Source organism: Haliotis rufescens, unplaced genomic scaffold (genome assembly GCF_023055435.1).
Source record: "Haliotis rufescens isolate VD_foot unplaced genomic scaffold, xgHalRufe1.0.p SCAF_17, whole genome shotgun sequence".
NCBI classification, from domain to species: domain Eukaryota; kingdom Metazoa; phylum Mollusca; class Gastropoda; order Lepetellida; family Haliotidae; genus Haliotis; species Haliotis rufescens.
The window spans coordinates 11,863,559-11,890,304 of NW_025963857.1; the positions used below are offsets into that span (position 1 = coordinate 11,863,559).

At 42.6% G+C, this 26,746-nt stretch overlaps 3 protein-coding genes across 5 annotated transcripts in view; 2 read left to right on the forward strand and 1 right to left on the reverse strand.

Moving 5' to 3' along the window:
- Window positions 1-5,273: 5,273 nt before the first annotated feature.
- On the reverse strand, window positions 5,274-8,613 carry LOC124112487 (uncharacterized protein DDB_G0290685-like). The gene is made up of 3 exons (XM_048397339.1): window positions 6,835-8,613; window positions 5,871-6,725; window positions 5,274-5,717 (listed from the first exon to the last, which is right to left on the reverse strand). Exons 1-3 carry the CDS (start codon window positions 8,611-8,613, stop codon window positions 5,274-5,276), a joined length of 3,078 nt encoding a protein of 1,025 aa, XP_048253296.1.
- Window positions 8,614-12,792: 4,179 nt separating this feature from the next.
- The window catches only part of LOC124112522, a 216,327-nt gene continuing 202,373 nt past the window's right edge, over window positions 12,793-26,746 (forward strand). For 2 of the 3 annotated variants that reach the window (XM_046472685.2, XM_046472683.2), the window contains exon 1: window positions 12,798-12,949. The gene's annotated coding sequence lies outside the window, so the exon portion shown is untranslated. Of the gene's footprint in view, window positions 12,950-26,746 lie in introns of all 3 variants that reach the window. The other variant, XM_046472688.2, reaches the window with a different exon arrangement.
- On the forward strand, window positions 18,767-19,378 carry LOC125381115. The gene has a single exon (XM_048397340.1). It carries the CDS (start codon window positions 18,767-18,769, stop codon window positions 19,376-19,378), a length of 612 nt encoding a protein of 203 aa, XP_048253297.1.

Sequence of the window (26,746 nt, forward strand, 5' to 3'; positions counted from 1 at the left end):
ACAGAGTATATTTTTGAGTTAATTTTTCACACACGAACGAAAAACTGTTGAGCCGGAACTGAATTGAGCCAAAAACTCGGGTTAATTTTTAGTGTCGGTCGGTGATGTGAATCGGTTTTTTAATCTGGCCTTACCCAACAACCTCAACAAAGTCATGATGTTATAGAACGCCGCTGTGGCGTTTCCAAGGACGAGATATACATGACTGGTTCAAGCCAGACGATACAGAGCATGTAGTGTCTATAACATGAGTCAGGGTTTGATAGAGCATCGTCTGTCCTTGTATCACCGCCTTCCTTGATAGAGCAATGCTTCTGCATCAGAGGAGATTCAGACAGTATCGTCAGACTCAGTTTTCGACCCTACAGACTGTAGACTATATAACCCAGCTATGAGTCACTGACACAGTCACCAGACGACATCCTGCACGTGCTGACATTTATCACAGCGGCACCTTACGGCGGTAATTTGCTAACAAAGACTTTCGGGTCTTGTATCCCAACTGATTAAGCAATCAATTTGTCTAGGAAACATCCAACGCCATTGTAACTGCGCATATAAACATAGGGGTATCAATACCAAGACTTCAATTGCTTGTGACCCGTGACCTGATCAGGAGTATGAAAACATATGATGATAATTGAAGGGAGGCATTGCAACGTTAAAATAAATGTACGTTTGTCTGTCAAGACAGGGTTAAAAGTGAGGTCCTGTTTCAGACATTGTCAAATGATTTATGAACGCGCTTTTCAGCTGCATTTCGAAACTGCTGAACGTGATTCAAAATAGAAATGATAACAAGAAAACGATGAGCGGGGGATGTTTTAAAGCAGTTAGGGGTAGTTTGAAACCAACATCTGACTTGTCACACCGACATAGGTGTGTTTGTTTGATGTGTGTGATGTGTGTGCGTGCGTGTGTGTGTGTGATGCGTCTATACCATTACTGGTCAAAAGTTCTAAGCCTTCAAGATCAGATAGAACGTTATGGCCACTGTACTATGGGATGTAAAGGGTGTGATCCTTGTTGATTACTCAGAAAGTCAACGGTGCCTACTATGCTGATTTGCTTCATCGCCTGAGAGATTCTATCAAAGAAAAGCGGCGAGGAATGCTGACTGCTGCAGTTCTACTACTTCATGACAATGCCTCTTCTCACACATCTCGACTTGCAAAGGGTGCTGTGCGACAATGCTGGTTCGAAGAGCTTCCTCACCTTTCGTACTCGCCAGACCTGGCACCAGGTGATTTCCCTGTAAAGAAGATAGAAACATTGTAATGCAGAATATGAATTTAGACTTTAGAATCTCTGTTTGAAATTGAAAAAAAATGTACTTCTTTTTAGTAACCCCATGAAGCCCGTCTTACTCTAAAGCATATCAAGCACATGGCTCTTGTTGAATAAGCTTTGTGCTTTGAGACTGTTTTAGATCCTTCTTCTTTCGTTTGATTGTTAAAAGTATTGATAGGATATTGACTACCACGTTTCAAATAATGAGCCCGAATGTTCTTCAACGCCACAGTGAGCAGAATTCCATGCTATACGACATCGTTGAAAACCCAGACAGGCAATCAAGTCGTTGATATTTTAAACAACTGCCCACACGTATTCCATGACACACACCAGGGGCAGATCCAGTCACATAAAAAGGGTGGGTGGGGTGGGGTGGGGTGGGGGGTGGGGGTGGGTGGGGTGGGGGGTTGTGTGCACATTATGCCCAAGTGACGGGGGTCTGTGAACATGTAAAGTGTCTGAAAAAAGGCCACACCCACACCCCCACACCCACCCCCACCCCACACGCTCCCACTCCCACTCCCACTCCACATACACCTAACCCATCTTGATCCGCTGCACGCCCAAACAGGTGCAACGTCCATATCCCCATTTTAACCGTCAAGCATGGGACAAGCATGCGATTTTCTTCCCATCTGCATCTCCATAAATCAATAGACTTTAGTATAGTACTGACCAGTTGCCATTAGAAAGGCACCCATGAAGATCCGGGGTAGAATAGGTCTTCAGCAACCCATACTTCCCGCAAGAGGCGACAGTGCTAGTCGTAAGAGGCAACTAACGGGATCGGGAGGTCAGGCTCGCTGACTTGGTTGATGCATGTCATCCCAATTGCGTGGATCGGTGCTCATGTTGTCAATAACTGGATTGTCTGGTCCAGACTCGATTATTTTCAGGCCACCGTCATATAGCTGGAATATTACGGGGCTAAACAAACAAACAAACTTTAGAAGGGTTTAGTGCGATTATTTGAATATGCGTATACTCTCTCCTAATATTATCTTCATATTGTTCACAAGGAAATATTTCCATTATTTTAAGCATTTATAAACGCTAAAACTTGCGAAAATAGTTCTCAATTAATCACTGCGGTCATTCACTGGTTGTGATAACCTTGAACACAGAGTTTGAAGTACTCGCGTTCGGTCACAGAGTTCGTGGCTAGGGTTCCTAGTATAAACATCTTACAGCGTGTTATCAGCCTGTGTCACGTGATGTCACGCCGACCTCAACAACAGTTCTTTAAATATTTGTAACGGTAAATGAGAAGAACAGATCGTCATGTGACGGTATAAAAAATATTCCTTGAAGCGTTTTAATAACTGTATCAATGTTCCGAGCTAAGATCTGGAGAGAGAATAGTTTTTCTACCACTGCTTCAAGACAAGCAAGTTTTTCAGCATTGTTTTAATATTCCAGTAATATCACGGCGGGGAGCACCAGAAATGGGCTTCACACATTGTACCCATGTGGGGAATCGAACCCGGGCCTTTGGCGTGACGAGCGAACGTTTTAACCACTGGGCTACCCTGTCGTCCCTGTTTTCCCTTGACGTGGGGAGCCAGGTAATTGGAACTACAACGCATGAAAGGTTTACAACAGTCGCGACGAAATGTGAAAACTCGTGTTATATTCATAAATATTTTGTACACCCAAAATCATATTTACCTATGGTGCGTAAATGAATAAATAAAGACATATTTCATCAAACAATGAATATGAACAAGACAATATTTTAGGTAACTTTCTTCGTTTCCCTGTGTAAACATTTAATCTAAACCACGAGAATTTGCTGTTACGTGACAGTGGTTAGTGAGTATTGTTTTACGCCGCTTTTAGCAATATTCCAGCAATATCACGGCGGGGGACACCAGGAATGGGCTTCACACATTGTACTCATGTCGGGAATCGAACCCGCGTCTCCTCGTGACGAGCCAACGCTTTAACCACTAGGCTGCCCCACAGTGATAGCGTCTGTGGTTGGTTCGGGAGCGATGTGAAATATATCCTATAGGTTTGTTTAAATGATATTGATAACATACCTAGTCCCCGACGCGGTATTGTAACAGATGTGGTTTGGGAGTTTCATATATTTATGTTTCATTAAAAGTAACATAAATAATCTATATATAATAGCGTAATATTTATGCATTTACCGTCGACTTATATATATGGAAATACACGATCAACATGTTTGCCACAATGAAGCTGTGGGAAAAGTGACTCGTGTAACAGCTGGGACTATGTTGCAGAAACGGACCCGACAATTTAAAACCTAACGTTATTGATACCTGCGAAAGTGCGGTATAGAATAGGTTTTCAGCAACCCATGCTTGCCGTAAAAGGTGACTATGCTTGTCGTAAGAGGCGACTTACGGGATCGGGGGGTCAGGCTAGCGGACTGAGTCGATGCACGAAATCGTATCCCAACTGCGTGGATCGATGCTCATGATGTCAATCACTGGATTGTCTGGTCCGGACTCGATTATTTACAGATCGCCGTCATATAGCTTGAATATTGCTGAGTGCGGCGTTAAACAACAAACACAACAAACAACCAAAAGTCGTTATTGACTCTGTACAATTTGAAACCTAACGTTATTGACTCGAGATAGTGTCTATACAATTTGAGACTTAACGTTATTATCTCAAGATAGTTTCTGTATAATTTAAAATCTAACGTTATTGACTAGAGATATTGTCTGTACAATTTAAAATCTAATGTTATTGACTCAAGATATTTTCTGTACAATTTAAAATCTGACCTCAATGGTTCGAAACATTGTCTGTACGATATAAGATCTAACGTTATTGACTTAACATATTGTCTGTCCAATTTAAAACCTAAAGTTTTTGACACGAGATATTGTCTATACAATTTAAAACCTAACGTTTTTGACACGAGATATTGTCTGTACAATTGAAACCCTAACGTTTTTGACTCGACATATTGTCCATACAATTTAAAACCTAACGTTTTTTACTCGAGATATTTCCTGTACAATTCAAAATCTGATCTCAATTATTCGAAACATTGTCTGTACAATTTAAAATCTAACGTTATTGACTTAACATATAGTCTGTACAATTTAAAGCCAAACGTTTTTGACTCGACATATTGTATGTACAATTTTAAACCTAACGTTATTGAATCGAGATATTGTCTGTAAAATTTAAAACCTAACGTTATTGACTCGAGATATTGTCCGTGCAATTGAAAATCTAATTATATTGACTATAAATATCCAGTTTCCACTCTTGCCGAAGTAGGCTGGCATTATGCAGTTATATTTTGGCTGGACTAACGAGTCACGTAATCACGTAACGGACGGTCGGGTAGCCTTGTGGTTAAAGCATTCGCTCGTCACGCCGAAGACCCGGGTTCGATTCCCGACATGGGTACAATGCATGAAGCCCATTTTCTGGTGTCCCCTCCGTGATATTGCTAAAAGCGGCGTAAAACCAAACTCACTCAATATAATCACGAAATCGACATCTGGTTCGTATACTGCTATAAAGATTTCGGTCGCTTGCAGGACTTGCAGAGCATGTGAACTGCCAACTTGACTTCAACAGAAGGTTTCCAAATCATTTCATGTTTTTAATCAAGGTGCACACGTGTTTTGATGCCAATCGCGAAGTAAGACCCGTTTTATAACAATATAAATTTATTATCAGATCGTCTTGACTTCCTCCCTTCTTGCGCTCTCAGTGTCCCAATCTCTCTCACATCCTCCCCATCTTGCTCTCTCAGTTTCCCAAACTCTCTCATATCCTCCCTATCTTGCTCTCTCAGTGTCCCAATCTCTCTCATATCCTCCCCATCTTTCTCTCTCAGCGTCCCAATCTCTCTCACATCCTCCCCATCTTGCTCTCTCAGTGTCCCAATCTCTCTCACATCCCCCCCCCCCCCCCTTCTGCTCTCTCAGTGTCCCAATCTCTCTCACATCCTCCCCATCTTGCTCTCTCAGTGTCCCAATCTATCTCATATCATCCCTATATTGCTCTCTCAGTGTCCCAAACTCTCTCATACCCTCCCTATCTTGCTCTCTCAGTGTCCCAATCTCTCTCATATCCTCCCCATCTTGCTCTCTCAGTGTCCCAAACTCTCTCATATGCTCCCCATCTTGCTCTCTCAGTGTCCCAAACTCTCTCACACCCTCCCCATCTTGCTCTCTCAGTGTCCCAAACTCTCTCACACCCTTCCCATCTTGCTCTCTCAGTGTCCCAAACTCTCTCATATCCTCCCTATCTTCCTCTCTCAGTGTCCCAGTCTCTCCCATATCCTCCCTATCTTCCTCGCTCAGTGTCCCAAACTCTCTCACACCCTCCCTTTCTTCCTCACTCAGTTTCTCAAACTCTCTCACACCCTCCCCATCTTGCTCTCTCAGTGTCTCAAACTCTCTAACATCCTCCCCATCTTGCTCTCCCAGTTACCCATTCTCTCTCACATCCTCCCCATCTTGCTCTCTCAGTGTCCCAATCTCTCTCATATCCTCCCCATCTTGCTCTCCCAGTTACCCATTCTCTCTCATATCCTCCCCATCTTGCTCTCCCAGTTACCCATTCTCTCTCACATCCTCCCCATCTTGCTCTCTCAGTGTCCCAATCTCTCTCATATCCTCCCCATCTTGCTCTCTCAGTGTCCCATTCTCTCTCACATCCTCCCCATCTTGCTCTCTCAGTGTCCCAATCTCTCTCACATCCTCCCCATCTTGCTCTCTCAGTGTCCCAATCTCTCTCACACCCTCCCCATCTTGCTCTCTCAGTGTCCCATTCTCTCTCACATCCTCCCCATCTTGCTCTCTCAGTGTCCCAATCTCTCTCACATCCTCCCCATCTTGCTCTCTCAGTGTCCCAATCTCTCTCATATCCTCCCCATCTTGCTCTCCCAGTGTCCCAATCTCTCTCACACCCTCCCCATCTTGCTCTCTCAGTGTCCCATTCTCTCTCACATCCTCCCCATCTTGCTCTCTCAGTGTCCCAATCTCTCTCACACCCTCCCCATCTTGCTCTCTCAGTGTCCCAATCTCTCTCACACCCTCCCCATCTTGCTCTCCCAGTGTCCCATTCTCTCTCACACCCTCCCCATCTTGCTCTCTCAGTGTCCCAATCTCTCTCACACCCTCCCCATCTTGCTCTCTCAGTGTCCCAATCTCTCTCATATCCTCCCCATCTTGCTCTCTCAGTGTCCCATTCTCTCTCACACCCTCCCCATCTTGCTCTCTCAGTGTCCCAATCTCTCTCACACCCTCCCCATCTTGCTCTCTCAGTGTCCCAATCTCTCTCATATCCTCCCCATCTTGCTCTCTCAGTGTCCCAATCTCTCTCACACCCTCCCCATCTTGCTCTCTCAGTGTCCCAATCTCTCTCACACCCTCCCCATCTTGCTCTCTCAGTGTCCCAATCTCTCTCACACCCTCCCCATCTTGCTCTCCCAGTTACCCATTCTCTCACATCCTCCCCATCTTGCTCTCTCAGTGTCCCAATCTCTCTCATATCCTCCCCATCTTGCTCTCTCAGTGTCCCAATCTCTCTCACACCCTCCCCATCTTGCTCTCTCAGTGTCCCAATCTCTCTCACACCCTCCCCATCTTGCTCTCTCAGTGTCCCAATCTCTCTCATATCCTCCCCATCTTGCTCTCTCAGTGTCCCAATCTCTCTCACATCCTCCCCATCTTGCTCTCTCAGTGTCCCAATCTCTCTCACACCCTCCCCATCTTGCTCTCTCAGTGTCCCAATCTCTCTCACACCCTCCCCATCTTGCTCTCTCAGTGTCCCAATCTCTCTCACACCCTCCCCATCTTGCTCTCTCAGTGTCCCAATCTCTCTCACACCCTCCCCATCTTGCTCTCCCAGTTTCCCATTCTCTCTCACACCCTCCCCATCTTGCTCTCTCAGTGTCCCAATCTCTCTCACACCCTCCCCATCTTGCTCTCTCAGTGTCCCAATCTCTCTCACACCCTCCCCATCTTGCTCTCTCAGTGTCCCAATCTCTCTCACACCCTCCCCATCTTGCTCTCTCAGTGTCCCAATCTCTCTCACACCCTCCCCATCTTGCTCTCTCAGTGTCCCAATCTCTCTCACACCCTCCCCATCTTGCTCTCTCAGTGTCCCAATCTCTCTCACACCCTCCCCATCTTGCTCTCTCAGTGTCCCAATCTCTCTCACACCCTCCCCATCTTGCTCTCTCAGTGTCCCAATCTCTCTCACACCCTCCCCATCTTGCTCTCTCAGTGTCCCAATCTCTCTCATATCCTCCCCATCTTGCTCTCTCAGTGTCCCATTCTCTCTCACACCCTCCCCATCTTGCTCTCTCAGTTTCCCATTCTCTCTCACACCCTCCCCATCTTGCTCTCTCAGTGTCCCAATCTCTCTCACACCCTCCCCATCTTGCTCTCTCAGTGTCCCAATCTCTCTCACACCCTCCCCATCTTGCTCTCTCAGTGTCCCAATCTCTCTCACACCCTCCCCATCTTGCTCTCTCAGTGTCCCAATCTCTCTCACACCCTCCCCATCTTGCTCTCTCAGTGTCCCAATCTCTCTCACACCCTCCCCATCTTGCTCTCTCAGTGTCCCAATCTCTCTCACACCCTCCCCATCTTGCTCTCTCAGTGTCCCAATCTCTCTCACACCCTCCCCATCTTGCTCTCTCAGTGTCCCAATCTCTCTCACACCCTCCCCATCTTGCTCTCTCAGTGTCCCAATCTCTCTCATATCCTCCCCATCTTGCTCTCTCAGTGTCCCAATCTCTCTCATATCCTCCCCATCTTGCTCTCTCAGTGTCCCGTTCTCTCTCATATCCTCCCCATCTTGCTCTCTCAGTGTCCCAAACTCTCTCACATCCTCCCCAACTTGCTCTCTCAGTGACCCAAACACTCTCATACCCTCCCTCTCTTGCTCTCTCAGTGACCCAAACACTCTCACATCCTCCCTATCTTCCTCTCTCAGTGTCCCAAACTCTCTCACATCCTCCCCATCTTGCTCTCTCAGTGACCCAAACACTCTCACATCCTCCCTATCTTCCTCTCTCAGTGTCCCAAAGTCTCTCACATCCTCCCCATCTTGCTCTCTCAGTGTCCCAAACTCTCTCATATCCTCCCCATCTTGCTCTCTCAGTTTCTCAAACTCTCTCATATCCTCCCCATCTTGCTCTCTCAGTTTCTCAAACTCTCTCATATCCTCCCCATCTTGCTCTCTCAGTTTCTCAAACTCTCTCATATCCTCCCCATCTTGCTCTCTCAGTGTCCCAATCTCTCTCACACCCTCCCTATCTTCCTCTCTCAGTGTCCCAAACTCTGTTCTGGCAGTATTCGACATGGTAATATCTTCTAACTACGGTCGGTGATTCGATCCCAGGTCGCGTCATATCAAAACTACGTTAAAAGATGGTATTTATTGTTACGCTGCCTGTCACTCGGCATTAGGGGGATACAAGGGCTGGAAGCTCGAAATCAGTATACTGTGTCTGAGTGGGGTATTCATGTTCAACTGCGGCATGGTATCTAAATGGGCTAGCACTATAAAACCGATATTAGTCTGGACTAGTACACGCAGCCACACGCACGCAAGCACGCACGCACGCGCGTGTGTAATACTCTTGAACGCGACATTAAACTCCATTTCACTTCCCCTACTGATATATCAACCTCTATTTTCTCGGCGGCTGTCACATCCACGATGTCACCATTCTATTCCACGTTTGTTTACAGGGACATGTGCACCAACAAAAGCCAAGCAACAAGTATTGCAGAATAAAACATATATCATCTTACATCATTTACGTATAATCGGGTGAATTGTGGCCGCTTGACTTAATGATGCTAAATTTTATCTCATGGTCATAAAGATATGTTTAGTTGTGTGTTTTTTGTGCGTCTCGGTATAGTATCTTAGTGGGGAAGTTGATCCAGGTGTGCTGACGATTACCTTCAGCGAAAACCTTCAGACTCTTTAATCGGAACACGCGCTCCGAAAATAGAACGTATAGTTTGAGAAAAAACATTTTCGTCAGCGATTTCGTAGGTGATTGGATAGTTCAAGGCTGCTAGTACACAAACAAGCAAGGGGTGGAGGCGGGGGATTGGGGGATGGTGGGCTGTGGTAGGATGGGGAGGATTAACGTGGTCCGAAGGGGATGATGTTTTGGAATGTAATGGAGATGATTCGTGTTGTCCGAAGGGGGTGATGTTTTGGGACTGGAATGAGATGATTAATGTGGTCCGAAGGGGTGATGTTTTGGAATATGATGGAGATAATTAGTTTTGTCCGAAGAAGGTGATATTTTGGGATGAGCAGGAGATGATTAATGTGGTCCGAAAGGGGAGGATGTTTTGGGACTGGCAGGAGATGATTAATGTGGTCCGAAAGGGGCGATCTTTTGGGACTGGCAGGAGATGATTAATGTGGTCCGAAAGGGGGGATCTTTTGGGACTGGATGGAGATGATTAATGTGGTCCGAAAGGGTGATGTTTTGGGACTGGCAGGAGATGATTAATATGGTCCGAAAGGGGATGATGTTTTGAGACTGGCAGGGGATGATTAGTGTGGTCCGAAAGGGGAGGATGTTTTGGGACTGGATGGAGATGATTAATGTGGTCCGAAAGGGGCGATCTTTTGGGACTGGCAGGAGATGATTAATGTGGTCCGAAAGGGGTGATCCTTTGGGACTGGATGGAGATGATTAATGTGGTCCGAAAGGGGTGATCTTTTGGGACTGGATGGAGATGATTAATGTGGTCCGAAAGGGGTGATGTTTTGAGACTGGCAGGAGATGATTAATGTGGTCCGAAAGGGGTGTTCTTTTGGGACTGGATGGAGATGATAAATGTGGTCCGAAAGGGGTGATGTTTTGGGACTGGATGGAGATGATTAATGTGGTCCGAAAGGGGATGATGTTTTGGGACTGGCAGGAGTGAGTGAGTGAGTGAGTATGGTTTTACGCCGCTTTTAGCAATATTCCAGCAATGGGACTGGCAGGAGATGATTAATGTGGTCCGAAGGGGATGATGTTTTGGGACTGGATGGATATGATTAGTGTGGTCCGAAGGGGATGATGTTTTGGGACTGGCAGGATATGATTAATGTGGTTCGAAAGGGGTGATGTTTTGGGACTGGATTGAGATGATTTGTGTTGTCCGAAGGAGGTGATGTTTGGTTGTTTTGTTGTTTAACGCCGCACTCCAGCAGTATTCCAGCTATATGACGGCGGTCTGTAAATGACGGGTCTGGAACAGACAATCCAGTGATTGCTATCATCAGCATCGATCCACGCAATTTCGAAGGAGGTGATGTTTGGGGACTGGATGGAGATGATTAATGTGGTCCGAAGGGGGTGATGTTTTGGGACTGGCAGGAGGTGAATAATGTGGTCCGAATGGGGGTGATGTTTTGGGACTGGCAGATGATGATAAATGTGGTCCGAAAGGGGTGATGTTTTGGAATTGGATGGAGGGGATTAATGTGGTCTGAATGGGTTGGTGTTTTGTGGGGATTAGGTGGAGGGGATTAATGTAGTCAAGAACATAACTGTTTTTTGAGTTTCAGGCCTCGTATATGAAGTACATGATTGAATCAATTAATAGAACATGACGTAGAATTGAACTGAAGACTTACGGGTATTCATTCTAACTGAACAGAAAACACTAACCTTTCTTAACACGCTGTCTTTTCTACTATTAAACCGATTACTAAATGTATAGATTTGGCTTGGTGCGATCCCATCATCATAGGTACAATTTCCTATGGTAACTGAAATGGGTTCAGTGAGTGAGTGAGTTTGGTTTTACGCCGCTTTTAGCAATATTCCAGCAATATCACGGCGGGGGACACCAGAAATGGGCTTCACACATTGTACCCATGTCGGGAATCGAACCTGGGTCTTCGGCGTGACGAGCGAACGCTTTAACCACTAGGCTACCCGACCGCCCCGTTCAGTGTAAGACAGCATTGTTTTCATTCAAGGGGATGATGACTTAGGAGTCTGGGTGGAGAGAATTGCTATGTGTGTGCGTGCATGCGTGCGTGCGTATGTGTGCGCGTGCTTGCGTGCGTGCGAGTGTGTGTGTGTGAACGAGTGGTTGTGTATAGTATGTGCGTGTGCGTGCGTGCGTGCGTGCGTGCGTGCGTATGTGCGCGTGTATGTGTTTTAGAATTAAATTAGAACGGCCTTAAATGTCAGGCTTATTTATGGAAATTTATTCACGGTGATTTACCTACAGAATAACATGAAACTAAATGATTAATATTGAGAGGAAAGACGACCTGCTCCTGAGTTTGTAATTATTAATAAAAGTGGGATAATCTAAAATAAATAAATCACATGTTACATTGGTTGATTTCTCATGTTGTAAACACACCAATTAAATCAATTCCTTAGTGAAAACCATTTCCTGTCGAGTAAAATATGGAGTAAGTCATACGAACCTGTTTATTGATCTTGAAGTCTTTGAAAGGCATTTAGAAGTGATACACATAAGGAAGAGAAGTTATGGATGTCGACTTCTTCATTATGAGGAACACAACGTTTCGGAGTATATACCTACTCCTTTATCAGCTGAATAAATGCTACGAGGCAGAGATCATATATATGTACATGTAACAACAACAAAAGTAATAAGATAACAAAGGTGGAAACTGTTTATTGATGTATAGGTCAAGATGAACTTCAAGGAGATTTTAGAAAAAATATATAAAAAAAAATATAAAAAAATAACACATGACTTAGAAACTAAGAAGCAGTTTGTATATACAGAACAATTAAGAATAACCAGGCTGCTTTGCGTGAACATATTTATATGATTTAAAATATATGTCCAATCGAAGTTATGAATAATTCAAGCAGCGAGCGCGATATTTGATATGAACTTGTGAATTCAATTTAGCTGTTGTCGATAACGATATCATACAAATATTTTCTTTCAGTTATAAAATATACGGCACACGTGTTATGGTTTTCATATTATTATGATTACTGATGGGAAAATAAAAATGTTGCAAACATCAATATCATGTTGTGATATATTTTTACATATTTCACTGCGTAATAAACATCGACCTTTTTAGATTATATGCATATTCATGAGTTCCGCCCTTCTGCCCATATACATAATGTTAATATATGGATCTAGATCCCGTTATTACCTCATTCCGACTTGTCATGCCTTCTACTTGTCTAAATGCTATCTCGGCCTTCACCTTGTTGTGCCCGGGTCACCGTGACATTGTGTCAAACCGGCGCAGCTTACGAGTGGGCGGAGGTCCAATCTGCCAAGCCGAACAAGAAAATATCAAGAAACATGCGTATCGGGCGGTTCTCTAATTTAAAGAATCATCGCGGAAACGTTTTCGTTCTAAATGGGTATATGTAACTGGAAAAACATCTTTTTCCCCTCAGAGGGTAAGTATGCTGAAGCTTGGTGCAACGCTATTGGCCAGCGTGGTCGGCCTGAAGAAAAACGAAGCCGGAGTCACGTGTTGCGCTGTGTCTATTTCAGCCTGATTTGTGATTGTAAATCATGCTAATGACGGGGTTCACGTCACTCACATGTGACGGCAATCCGTGTTTGCCTCGTCACCTGTTATTGAGGACAATGCGTAATTAATGCAGCACACTGCTGATTGTTTCAACGCGAATCGTAGCAAGAATTATAGACTGGTAAGTGCATTTTGTTTTGATAGATGATCTACGAATGCATAAATTATCACGTTAGCATGATACGGTACACAGATACAGTCGTGGGTATATCTCAGCTGATATAACTATTATAACTGTAGTCTGTACGTGCAGTGTATGACAATTGATACTAGTGTACCCCTCATGTGCTATTCGTGGCATGTAGTCCCTACACTAGTACGACAACACCTAGACATGATACGAAAATGAACCCTGACAAGACTGCAGTTGACTTTACTAGCAGTGAAAGGAATATTCAAAAGGGCCTTAAGTATCAAAACTTCATTTGTGGTCGTTGTGCGATGATAAGTTTTCTTGTGAGTTTGTATTATTTGTATATTATCAAATCCCGCCGAAGGTAAACTATTGATAATTTCCATTAATGTAAAAAAGCTAATAACCAATGTTATGCTTGTGATGTAATGTATTTTTCAATAATTCATCACGATAATAAATAACAATATATGTCCTTATTATACGATATGATTACTGCTCAAATTCCATTTGTCTTATCACTTTGCTAAATATGTTTTTTTAATTCTTTTTCTTTTTGCTTACACAGTTTATGTATTCAGTTGTACTTACCTTTCACAGCATGAAATGAACATTTCGGAATTCCAACAGTGTAGAAAAGGTGTATTCACCCACATCTCCACAAAGACGCAACATGTACAGTAAACTACGTTTATAACGAACACGCTTATAACGAACTGACCGATATAACGAACTTATTTTGTAGTCCCGGCCATTTGTTGTATATATGTTGTTACATGCTTATAACGAACTACGGTTATTACGAACTTAAATTAGTGGTGCCTTTGAGTTCGTTATAACCGTAGTTTACTGTAGTTTGCGTTTTCTTACTAAGGCAACGTGAGACATTGGACAATGCGATGTGGAGATTGTGCAGTATTATTGTCAAGTACTACCATTGTAAAACGACATACAAACGTCTAGCTTACAGTGTTTACGTCTAGCCTGTCCTTCAAAATGGTTTATTTAACAACACAACAAACGAGGCTTTGTTGATCTCACGTTTCAATGCAACCTACATAGGTACCCCTCTGTCTCAGGCCTAACGAATGCAGAGAAAGGCTTTTGATTTAATTCAAATACAAGGAAATAAGAATGAATATTCATATTAACACTGGTAAGTTCCTGGGTAATTAGTTCAGTTATTAATCATGTTATACGGGTTAGAATATTTCAATGTAATTACATAATATGTAGAGAAAAAAAGATTGTAGATAAACATATTTTTTTATATGTGATCGATATTCTCTCAAGTATATAATTCCATTGTTCGATGTATTCGGTAAAACATTTTCGACATAAGCATAAAGGTATATTTTCGACACCAGGGGGGGTGGGGGGTGGGGTGGGGTGGGGTGGGGTGGGGGTGTGGGGGTGTGGGGGGTGGTGTGGTATTTCGCTTATCAGTATATCAACATAGTGACAACAGTTTGTGGGCTGTCGGTTTGTTCACGTGCGAAAGGTTATATACTTTACCATTAGCAGTAAACTTTATTTGTCCCAAGCTTTACCCTTGTTGTGCGAAACTGACGCGCTGACGCAATCTACATTGATAGAACAGATGTATAAGTGCAACTGTGTACTGTCTGTAATATCTGTCATCTATCTGTCTATGCCAATATTCAAACATTCCTATTGTCTGTCTCAACCACCATTTGAACATTCCGTCTGTATGTCTACCCCCGATACTTTAACTTGGTTGATTCATGTCATCGATCTCAATTGCTGGATCGATGCTCATGATATCAATCACTGGATTGTCTGGTCCAGGCTCGATTATTTACAGACCGCCGTCATATAGCTGGAATATTGCTGAGTGCGGCGTTAAACAACCAACCAACCAACCAACATTTCATTTAACTGTCTAACCGAGATGTGAACATTACGTCGTTATGTCTGAACCGATACTTTAACACTTCATCTAGCTGTCTAAACTGAGATCTGAAAATTCCGTCTATATGTCTGAACCGATACTTTAACATTTCATCTAGCTGTCTAAACTGAGATCTGAAAATTCCGTCTATATGTCTGAACCGATACTTTAACACTTCATCTAGCAGTCTAAACTGAGATCTGAACATTATGTCTATATGTCTGAACCGATACTTTACAACTCATCTAGCTGTCTAAACCGAGATCTGAAAATTCCGTCTATATGTCTGAACCGATACTTTAACACTTCATCTAGCTGTCTAAACCGAGATCTGAACATTCCGCCTATATGTCTGAACCGATACTTTAACACTTCATCTAGCTGTCTAAACGGAGATCTGAACATTCCGTCTATATGTCTGAACCGATACTTTAACACTTCATCCAGCTGTCTAAACTGAGATCTGAACATTCCGTCTATATGTCTGAACCGATACTTTAACACTTCATCTAGCTGTCTAAACCGAGATCTGAACATTCCGTCTATATGTCTGAACCGATACTTTAACACTTCATCTAGCTGTCTAAACCGAGATCTGAACATTCCGTCTATATGTCTGAACCGATACTTTAACACTTCATCTAGCTGTCTAAACCGAGATCTGAACATTCCGTCTATATGTCTGAACCGATACTTTAACACTTCATCCAGCTGTCTAAACTGAGATCTGAACATTCCGTCTATATGTCTGAACCGATACTTTAACATTTCATCTAGCTGTCTAAACTGAGATCTGAAAATTCCGTCTATATGTCTGAACCGATACTTTAACACTTCATCTAGCTGTCTAAACTGAGATCTGAACATTATGTCTATATGTCTGAACCGATACTTTACAACTCATCTAGCTGTCTAAACCGAGATCTGAAAATTCCGTCTATATGTCTGAACCGATACTTTAACACTTCATCTAGCTGTCTAAACCGAGATCTGAACATTCCGCCTATATGTCTGAACCGATACTTTAACACTTCATCTAGCTGTCTAAACGGAGATCTGAACATTCCGTCTATATGTCTGAACCGATACTTTAACACTTCATCCAGCTGTCTAAACCGAGATCTGAAAATTCCGTCTATATGTCTGAACCGATACTTTAACACTTCATCTAGCTGTCTAAACTGAGATCTGAACATTCCGTCTATATGTCTGAACCGATACTTTAACACTTCATCTAGCTGTCTAAACCGAGATCTGAACATTCCGTCTATATGTCTGAACCGATACTTTAACACTTCATCTAGCTGTCTAAACTGAGATCTGAACATTATGTCTATATGTCTGAACCGATACTTTACACTTCATCTAGCTGTCTAAACCGAGATCTGAACATTCCGTCTATATGTCTGAACCGATACTTTAACACTTCATCCAGCTGTCTAAACTGAGATCTGAACATTATGTCTATATGTCTGAACCGATACTTTAACATTTCATCTAGCTGTCTAAACCGAGATCTGAACATTATGTCTATATGTCTGAACCGATACTTTACACTTCATCTAGCTGTCTAAACCGAGATCTGAACATTCCGTCTATATGTCTGAACCGATACTTTAACACTTCATCTAGCTGTCTAAACTGAGATCTGAACATTCCGTCTATATGTCTGAACCGATACTTTAACACTTCATCTAGCTGTCTAAACTGAGATTCGGACTTTCGGTCTAACTGCTAGTCTCTCTCACAGACCCCAGAGCGTGTGTTTAATAAAACATTCACGTACGTTCCATCCCACCCCTTATCCCCTCAATTCGATCAGCCAATACCCATACCATTCTGAAGTGAGTGAGTTGGGGTGAACGCCGCTTTTAACAATATTCCAGTAAAATCAATCAGTTGATGTGTGTTGATGCTGAAGTGATGCAGGTCTCAGACGTTTACCACTTTGGTGAAACCCACGAGCACGGGTATGGTACTGACAAACCAAGAAAACTGCCACCCCCACCCGTCTAAACCATACTCGATTAAAGACACTCAATCCTACTGCTAGTCTCTCTTATGGGCCCCACAGCACATATATAATACACAATCACCGCCATATCATGCCGCTCTCCATCCTCTTCTCAGCTCTGTCAGCCTTTACTCGTATCATTCTGAGCTTCCTGAAATTAAGAGACTCGAGATGTCCTTAATACTAGAGGATTCGTTGACATTTCATCTACGGGAACGACAATTTCCTATTCTTGGGTGGGGTGTGGGGGAATGGATGGGGAGCTGGGGACTAGACATTAACCTAATTAAATTTTATATTGTATAGAAATTCACCTTGCACCAGACAATTGTTTTTAACAGTCTGAAGCATAATTATTTTTCTGTGAAAGAATTTTCTGTGACCTCCCACCCAGACTATCACATGGTCGATCCCTAACTGTCTGAACTGACATACATCTAAACATTCAACCTGTCTAAACCGACTTTCCAATCTTTTTCTTAACAGACATCTGATTCCACCTACACCCTCCCAGACAGACATATTAATCCAGTATTTTCCTTATTATTGTTATCAGCTTATACTCTCTCTCTCTCTCTCTCTCTCTCTCTCTCTCTCTCTCTCTCTCTCTCTCTCTCTCTCTCTCTCTCTCTCTCTCTCTCTCTCTCTCTCTCTCTCTCTCTCTCTCTCTCTCTCTCTCTCTCTCTCTCTCTCTCTCTCTGTTATGTACCAGCAGTTTGCAATCCCTTAAAAACTGTTCACTAACATATTTCAATATAGATAATGTTTTATTTCGTCCAATCAGCATTAACAAACATTTTACATACGTCAACAGCATAAATGGCATTATGACATTAAACATTCTTAAACTAAAATGCTACATATCATTATGTGTAATGTCACATATGGTTTTCAAAGGAGAGAACCTTCAGGTTGACAGGAGAATTATGGAACAGACAGAAGTGTCTTTATATATAGTTGTAACGAAATGCTGTAATACATCAGAACAGACACAAAAGGTCGAAGAAAAGAAGACAAGAAGAAATCAATAACAAATCAAGAGTAATGAATGTATTTGAATACATTTATATTAATATACAAGATATTCATTTCCCCCACTAGACATGGTGACGGAGCTGATATAGGCTTCCAGTCGGTAACACTCTTGATCTCCGTGCTGCTGTCTCCGTGTACCTGCTTTGTTTTTGCGCATTGTATAATTTTTAATGAATTTTTGAAGATTTATTTCCAAATTGCATTCGTGTTTATGCGGACTTCTAAAAGGTCCGTTGCACATACAAACAATAACAGAAAAATACTGTGGTCACACGGTATCTCTCCACTGGGGCTTGTATTAATTACATTAAATTGTTAGTTATGCTCAATTATCAAGCTTAATGAAAGTATTTGCCAAAGTTATGACTCATATCTGAAACAATATCGGTTAAAATTGTGATACAATGAACACGTTATAAGTAAATGGAAACCAGTTGTAATTAGATCGTCAATCACTACCACGTTTTATTCACGAAATGATATATGTTATACACTGACGTAAGATAGGTATACAGTTTTGACATTCAGAGAAACCCTAGTACATCGAAGTCGCTTAAGTCGATATATCGTTCAACACGTCGCCGCTTCGTGATCCCAACAGTATCCGTGATTGAGAGAGAGGAGAGGAGAGAGTGGGTCGGAAGAAAACGGGAATGAGAGAGGGACAGTGAGACTTAAGAGAACGGGAATGAGAGAGGGGGAGGAGAGAGTGGGACGGAAGAGAACGGGAATTAGAGAGGAGAGAGTGGGACGGAAGAGAACGGGAATGAGAGAGGAGAGAGTGGGATGTAAGAGAACGGGAATGAGAGAGTGAGAGGAGAGAGTGAGACGGAAGAGAACGGAAATGAGAGAGGGAGAGGAGAGAGTGGGACGGAAGAGAACGGGAATGAGAGAGGAGAGAGTGGGTCGGAAGAGAACGGGCATTAGAGAGGAGAGAGTGGGACGGAAGAGAACGGGAATGAGAGAGGAGAGAGTGGGTCGGAAGAGAACGGGCATTAGAGAGGAGAGAGTGGGACGGAAGAGAACGGGAATGAGAGAGGAGAGAGTGGGTCGGAAGAGAACGGGCATTAGAGAGGAGAGAGTGGGACGGAAGAGAACGGGAATGAGAGAGGAGAGAGTGGGTCGGAAGAGAACGGGCATTAGAGAGGAGAGAGTGGGACGGAAGAGAACGGGAATGAGAGAGGAGAGAGTGGGTCGGAAGAGAACGGGCATTAGAGAGGAGAGAGTGGGGCGGAAGAGAACGGGAATGAGAGAGGGAGAGAAGGGAGTGGGACGGAAGAGAACGGGAATGAGAGAATGGAGTGGGACGGAAGAGAACGGGAATGAGAGAGGGAGAGGAGTGCAACGGAAGAAAACGCAGGGGTGGGGACGGGGAGTGAGAGACAAGGAGGGAGGGAGGGAGGGAGTGGGTATAGGGAGAGCGTGGTGTCGGGGAGAGCGAGGAGGGAACCAGTAGGTGTTCTACAGCTGATGGTTTTACAGGGAAACTTGTCAGCGCGTTGCAGATAACAGAAAGTAAGCACGCATCGTATACACCATAAAACCATATCTATTTCACGTCACTTATGGAGTTCATGAGGGTTGAATTTGAAAGGATGCAGTGACAGTGTGATGGTGATGATCTTGTTTATGAAGCGTTGTTCTCGAGATGGTAAAAAATTCCCAAAGGTCGTATGGCTGAATCGTCAAGATAAGTCGAAATTCATCATGCAAGGAGCTAATTATAGAGAGGATGTACAAAAAAGTCGTAAACAAGGAAATAAATAATCTGATAAATAAGTTGTATGTTGCTGTTTTTATACGATTTATGGTTTGAAAACTTCACTGAGATAAGCGGCTGGTAATATTCAATTGTAAATCTCACATTTGTGAAATTTTGTAAGCTAAATATTAAAAGGTTTTAAACTGCCATCGATCCAACAGGAGCTTACTATATGTATGTTCTATTGGTTATACAGTCGAATTCGATAGCCGAGAAATACGATGAACCGACGATACGTTGTGCGTCTATAATGTTTATTATTTATGCAGACAGCGATAGCCACGGCCTTGTGTTGTCTGAAGACAACTTATGTTTTGCATAGTTTTAATGATTTCACAGCAAGCTGGACTCTGCGTGCAAAGACATACGAGCGACAAATAAACGTTAGCTTTTAACTCGAAAATCAGACATGATTTAAAAATGGAATTCACCGGGCGCAAACTATTACATTATGTAGGCATGAAAAATGGAGTGGCAATGTACAGGGCCATGTAATATCGTGGACAATTAACATGAATAAATGATGTCAAAAAAAACAAAAAAATGGAATGGAAGTAAATAGTATGCACTGCGAGTTCGATGGGATACAAAGTAATATGAAATATGAATAAAAAAATCAATTTAATTTAGCTTCTTCAGCAGGCACATATATTTAACAATTCGTATCCGATTTTCTTTTCGCAATTAATAAGTTTTGGTTCAAGTAAGGAAAGTCCCATCCAATTTTCGTTCGCATATGCTATTTTTCTGTGTTGCAGTTGTCCCCCTTTTCGTCCCATGTTCATGCCACGGATTACGTGCCGACGGCTTGGATAGTTGCTCACAATATCAATCACCGGATTGTCTGGACCAGATTCGATTATTTACAGACCACCGTCATATAGCCGGAATATTGCTGAATGCGGCGATAAACAACAAAGGAAGTTGATAGAAAATAACAAGACACTTTTATGAATAACAACTTCTTTATTTTGTGTAACCAGGTTTCAGAGTAATTTCTTGCTCCTTCATTAATTCAATTTCAGTTCTATACTATCAAATCAACAACGACTTTGGTACAACAGCATTTATTTACAACAATCAGAACACTATGATTTCAGATTACCGTATGTAATGTAATGCATGTTCTCTGGGGCACCATACGGACTGCTCTGACAGACATTCAGAGAGAGATATTCTTACTTGAAATTTAATAGAATGAACTTCTGAATATTGGATTGCTGAAAAATATTTTATGTTACAGATAACTTAGTTTATAGACGAAAGGTTTTCAGAAACATACATTGTTTGAAAGTTCAGAAGTTCATTCTATAAAATTTCAAGTAAGTTTCATTGGTCGGTCAATGTTCGCGAAAGGTCGTTCCGACGTGACCCATAATGGGATGTCCTCAGATCTTTGTTTATCGGTAGCGAAAACTAAGATCTGATTTAATGAGATTGACTCACATACTCGAACTACGGTTGGTGTCCGGCACCTCAGTGCTGGTCGTAAGAGGTGAGGTGAAATGGGGTTTAACGTCGCGTCCGAGATTATTGCACTTATATAGCGACGTGCATGTACGCGTGTGTGTTTGTGTGGCTGCTTGTACTAGTCCGGACTGATGCCAATTTATAGTGCTAGCTCACTGAGATACCATGCCGCAGTTTAACATGAATACCCCACTCAGACACAGTATACTGACTCCGAGCCGACCAGTCCTTGTTTTAGCCCCTCAATGCCGAGCGCCAGACAGGGTAACAACAAGTACCATCGTTCAACGTCTTTTGGTATGACGCGGTCGGGGATCGAACCCCGGACCTTCCGCTCTCCGGGCGGACGCTCTACCACTAGACCACGGAGGCGGTCGCTGGTCGTAAGAGGAGACAGCATAACAACGGGCAGTTTGGCCCTCTGACTGGGCTGCGTCACGCCGAAGACCCGGGTTCGAATCCCGACATGGGTACAATGTGTGAAGCCCATTTCTGGTGTCCCCCTCCGTGCTATTGCTGGAATATTGCTAAAAGGGGCGTAAAACCAAACTTACTCACTCACTCACTCACTCTGACTGGGCTGGCTGTGTGCCATCACGCCCCACTGGCCTGGATCGTTCATGTGTATCCAGTCACTGGCTTATGAGACCCAGACTCGATTATTTACTGGACGTGATGTTTGTTGGTTTGTTTGTTGTTTAACGCCCCTCTCAGCAATATTCCAGCTATATGACGGCGGTCTGTAAATAATCGAGTCTGGACCAGACAATCCAGTGATTGACAACATGAGCATCAATCCATGCAATTGAGATCTATGACATGCATCAACCAAAAGAAAAGTTAACTACGGCCTTGGGTATTCACCATGGTTGATGCTGGCTAAACATGAAACAAACAAGAGGTGGTTATTCGCTGGTGAAAAACTTTGGTCACATTCAATTTACAAGCGTATGCTTTCTTTTGGTCGGGATTGTTGAAATAGTGCTGACGTCACTATGCAGAATTCACTCATTTACTTTGCCGATTGCGTGTACTTTCACTGTCGACAGCTGGTTACCGCGAAAATCCATTTCCTTATAGATGACATTATCATGTTTCTAGAATATCAACATTATCGGCACCTGTTCGCTAACCGACGTTTGTCAAATGTCATGTATATTTCACTTGTCCTATTCCTCCCCTCCCTTAAGGCGGGGAATTGTAGAGGTTAGTTTAATTTTATAGCATGTATTTCGCCATTTTAGTTTAATGAAATTTAAAATAACACCGTAATAGTAACGAAATATAAAAAATAATGTGCATAAAATGTTATTGCTATTTTTTTCCAGCATTAAGAGATGCTTCATCATAATCTTTATGGAGCTAATTGCTGTTTCTGGTAATTATGTACATAAGTGCCATTAAAAAATCCTTTATCTGATAACCACATTTCGTTTTTTTCTCAAGGACTAATTTTCGGTCACGGTCTGTACAAAAGAAGAACTATAACCCGGAAATCGTCATTAACAAAATAATATATTCCTCAGTAATCAAATAAAATATTTTTAATTTGCTTATCTTTAATGAATGATGAACAATGTCAACATCTTTGATTACATGTAACATGGCTCAATTCTACGTATTACTTACCACACTGCTGATTGTTGTGTGGATGCTCATGTTCACAATAAAAATGATCAGAATTGCTTGTTTTTTCCATATTTTATATTAACCCCTGCTCTCGATCCTCATAACCCCGAGGGCCACGAGGGATATTTTGGTCATAATCAGTTACCGCCAGCAACTCTTTCTTGTGGAAGTGTTAACGTAACAGATAAGTTTTATGGCCCAGTCACAGGCTCTCCAAATAATCAAGCAGTGATAACAAATGTCATAGTATCATTTCAACAAGCAATATTGATAACTTACTTCTGTGTGGTACTATGGTTGAATTGTTAAGTTACGTCTCAACAGTATATCAATCACCATCATATTAACTAACACCAGTCATTGTTACTTGCCGTAAAAGGTGACTATGCTGGTCGTAAAAGGCGACTAACGGGATCGGGTGATCGGGTGGCCGTATCCCAATTGCATCGATCGATGCTCATGATATCAATCACTGGATTGTCTGGTTCAGACTCGATTATTTACAGACCGTTGTCATATAGCTGGAATATTGCTGAGTGCGGCGTAAAACAACAAACAAACCATTTGAAAATCTCTACATTGAAATTGAACTCGCAATTACACTTCAAAGTTGGTGGTGCGATACTTTTGAATGGGTGTATATTATCCGAGTACAAGCATCTGCCATTATTGTTGACAGTTTCGATGCTTTTTCCACATACATTGTATTTATTTTTGTGCAAGCAAGTGCAGCCATTACAAAAAAATCTTATTAAAATACAGCTACTATGCAAATGGAGCTCCTACATTCCGTATTTTCTCCCCTTTAATTTGCCATGCATTAAACTTTAATTCCTTACGTCAATAACATCATAATTATGCATTTCTGAGACATCACGTGTTACGGGGAACTTAGGATGCTGTGCGTGAGCGTTTTCTTGTATATGTTGATATAGTCTACATTCACAGCATGGTGAGCTGTGCTAATGGAGAACCATGTGGTTCATTTGATTGAGTCCATCTACATCCAGGACAAATTTTCTGTGTGGCAATTGGTGAAAGACATGATTATCGTCAACTAATTATACCGATAACGCGGCTGCTATCAGAAGATTCGTTTTTTTACATTAATGCAGTCAATAGATAACAGATGCTGGGGCAACGTAATCCGTTTCATTAAAACAGTGCATGTGTACGCATGGTCAAGTCTGGTGAAGTCACGATTCTCGGTATAGTGCAGCCCCGGCCCACTTAGTCATTGGTCACTCTTCACATAGTGTGTTAGGATTCTACTTCGGGTGTGTGTGTGTGTGTGTGTGTGTGTGTGTGTGTGTGTGTGTGTGTGTGCGATTCACTGTGCAGGGTTGCGTCCCTTGGGCACGCCAGAAACCTATGATTGTGGGTTCGAATTCCGGTTCGACCCGATTATGTTTCTAGGTTTGTCAGTACCATACCCGTGCTCGTGGGTTTCACCGTGGTAAACGTCTGAGACCTGCATCACTCCGGGCCTTCCTCCCACATTAAGCTGACCCGGCGTGATGTAACTTGAATAATGTTAAAAGCGGCGTTAAACCCAACTCACTCACTCTACTTCAGGCCTGAGTCCGCGTGGTCCTGATCAACGAAGCGAGTGAGGACTGAGTGAACGTTGTTTGACGCCGCAGTTAGCATTTTTGCAGCGACATCACGGCGGTCTGTAAAATCTGATCAGAGAAACCGGTGACTGGACCCATCCAATTTTCCTTCGCATATGCTATATTTCAGTGTTGCAGTTGTCTCCCTTTTCGTCCCATGTTCATGCCACGGATTACGTGCCATCGCACCCCGACAGCTTGGATATTTGCTCAAATTATCAATCACCGGATTGTCTGGACCAGATTCGATTATTTACTGACCGCCGTCATTCAGCCGGAATACTGTTTGAATACTGCTGAGTGCGGCGTTAAAAAACAAACGGACAAAATCTAACTAAGTGGGTTCCATGAAGTGATCCCAGCATTACGACTACCGTATGTGATCCCAGCATTACGACTACCGTATGTGATCCCAGCATTACGACTACCGTATGTGATCACAGCATTACGACTTCCGTATGTGATCCCAGCATTACGACTACCCTATGTGATCCCAGCATTACGACTACCGTATGTGATCCCAGCATTACGACTACCGTATGTGATCCCAGCATTACGACTACCGTATGTGATCCTAGCATTACGACTACCATAACGCGAGCCTAGTGTTACGACTACCGTATGTGATCCCAGCACTACGATTAACGCCGTATCCCGAAATATTGTATTATTTTTACACTAGGAATACCGTAAACCATTCGATACCAGTACACATACTGTGAAAGAATCACTTTTTTATACTCGATCACGCCTCAAAATATAAGAAGTTCTGCCTGATATTCTAAATTCTAGGTAATGAATAATGCAATGACACTATTTAATATCTAGAATAAAATTACACAACTATTATGTTATGCAAGGGTTATATTTGGCAATGGTGAGTGAGTGAGTGAGTGAGTTAGTGTGAGTGAGTGAGTGAGTGAGTGAGTTGTTTAATCATTCATTAAGATTCTGATGCGAATGTAATGACATGATTAGGTGATCATATTTCATACATGCAAGTCAATCAGTAGTTCGTTCTCCGTTGAACACCTGGTGTTAACGTAATTGAATCTATGCGTGTGAGATATCTTGGATATCTTTGTCTGGTTAAGTACTCTGTTACCGGTGACACAGATGCAGTATACGACAATGATATAAGGCCACATAAAAATTTGTTGTTTCTCATAATATTTTAAAAAGACAATTCCATTTCCCAACCACTCCAAAAATGTGTAACTTTCGAATTGAAAATAACCAGAAACGAATTTAAAAAAGGCAAAACTACTCTTATGTTTGGGCTGACTTTGTCGGTCGGTCGGTGATGAGAAACAAGAGATATTACACACGTGGCCCTATCTTGTTGGCGGGCACTGAACTCACGTAGACTCGGCGTCCTTCGATCTCAGTAACGCCGGAGAGGCAGAATTTTTTTCCCTATTCACCCGCAGTTACATGACAACAACAAATAGGGTATACGGTATTTATTGTGTTGCAGTGTTTCGCATGACCGTGCTATATTCTCCTGGTGGGCGCGTGTACACCTATGGCTTTATACATAGGTTTCCTGTACACGGCTGGTCTCGTGATGTGTGTGAAGGTTCGTTGATTGAAACATGTTATGTTAACTAAACACGTGGTCACCGATCACGGAGACATGTACGTAAGTCAAATATATCCAATATAGCCCAGGCAGGTCTGTAGTTTGCACGTCAAGATAACGGTAAAAAATGAAGAGAGTCTCTGGGCTCCTTTCGTTATATTGTATTAAGATAATTGATCAGGGTTTTTTTTCACAGTGTTTCGCTTTATTATATGCATACCGACGTAATCACACACGCGAACGGATTCTGTTCTTTCAGGTTTGGAGGCTGAGAGAGTTTTGGTTATACAAGGCTGAGGATCTTGTATTATCCTTCATACAATTCCGACAAATCCTAATATAATTGACCCAATCCCGATCCGGGTTTGAATAGGCCTTCAGCAACACATGCTTGTTGTAAGATACGACTAACGGGATTGGGTGGTCAGGCTCGCTGACTTGGTTGATGCATGTCATCGTATCCACCTTGCGTAGATCGTTGCACATGATATCAATCACTGGATTGTCTGGTCAATACTCGATTATTTACAGACCGTCATGATATAGCTGGAATATTGCGGCGTTAAACAAAAAAAAAACAAAGCAAAAAACTAAAAGACCTTAATAAATGATTTGAGCCTGTTATATTACCTTCTTTAATAAACTAAGAGAGCCACATTCAAAGCGGTTCCAGGTACAACACGGGAGGAAATGGTTACAATATAGTTCTTTTAATATCCATCAATACACGAGTGACGCTAGTTTGTCACTAATCACCAGACATACAAG

What these genes read in the sequence shown, in the direction of transcription:
- LOC125381115 (XM_048397340.1), top strand. Translation starts at nt 18,767, where the DNA reads ATGAGAGAGGGAGAGGAGAGAGTGGGACGGAAGAGAACGGGAATGAGA.
- LOC124112487 (XM_048397339.1), bottom strand. Translation starts at nt 8,613, where the DNA reads ATGTCGAATACTGCCAGAACAGAGTTTGGGACACTGAGAGAGGAAGAT. An exon ending in GAGAGCAAGATGGGGAGGGT is followed by an intron (nt 6,726 to 6,834) that starts GTGAGAGAGATT and finishes TAACTGGGAGAG; the next exon opens with CAAGATGGGGAGGGTGTGAG. An exon ending in GAGAGCAAGATGGGGAGGAT is followed by an intron (nt 5,718 to 5,870) that starts GTGAGAGAGAAT and finishes TAACTGGGAGAG; the next exon opens with CAAGATGGGGAGGATGTTAG.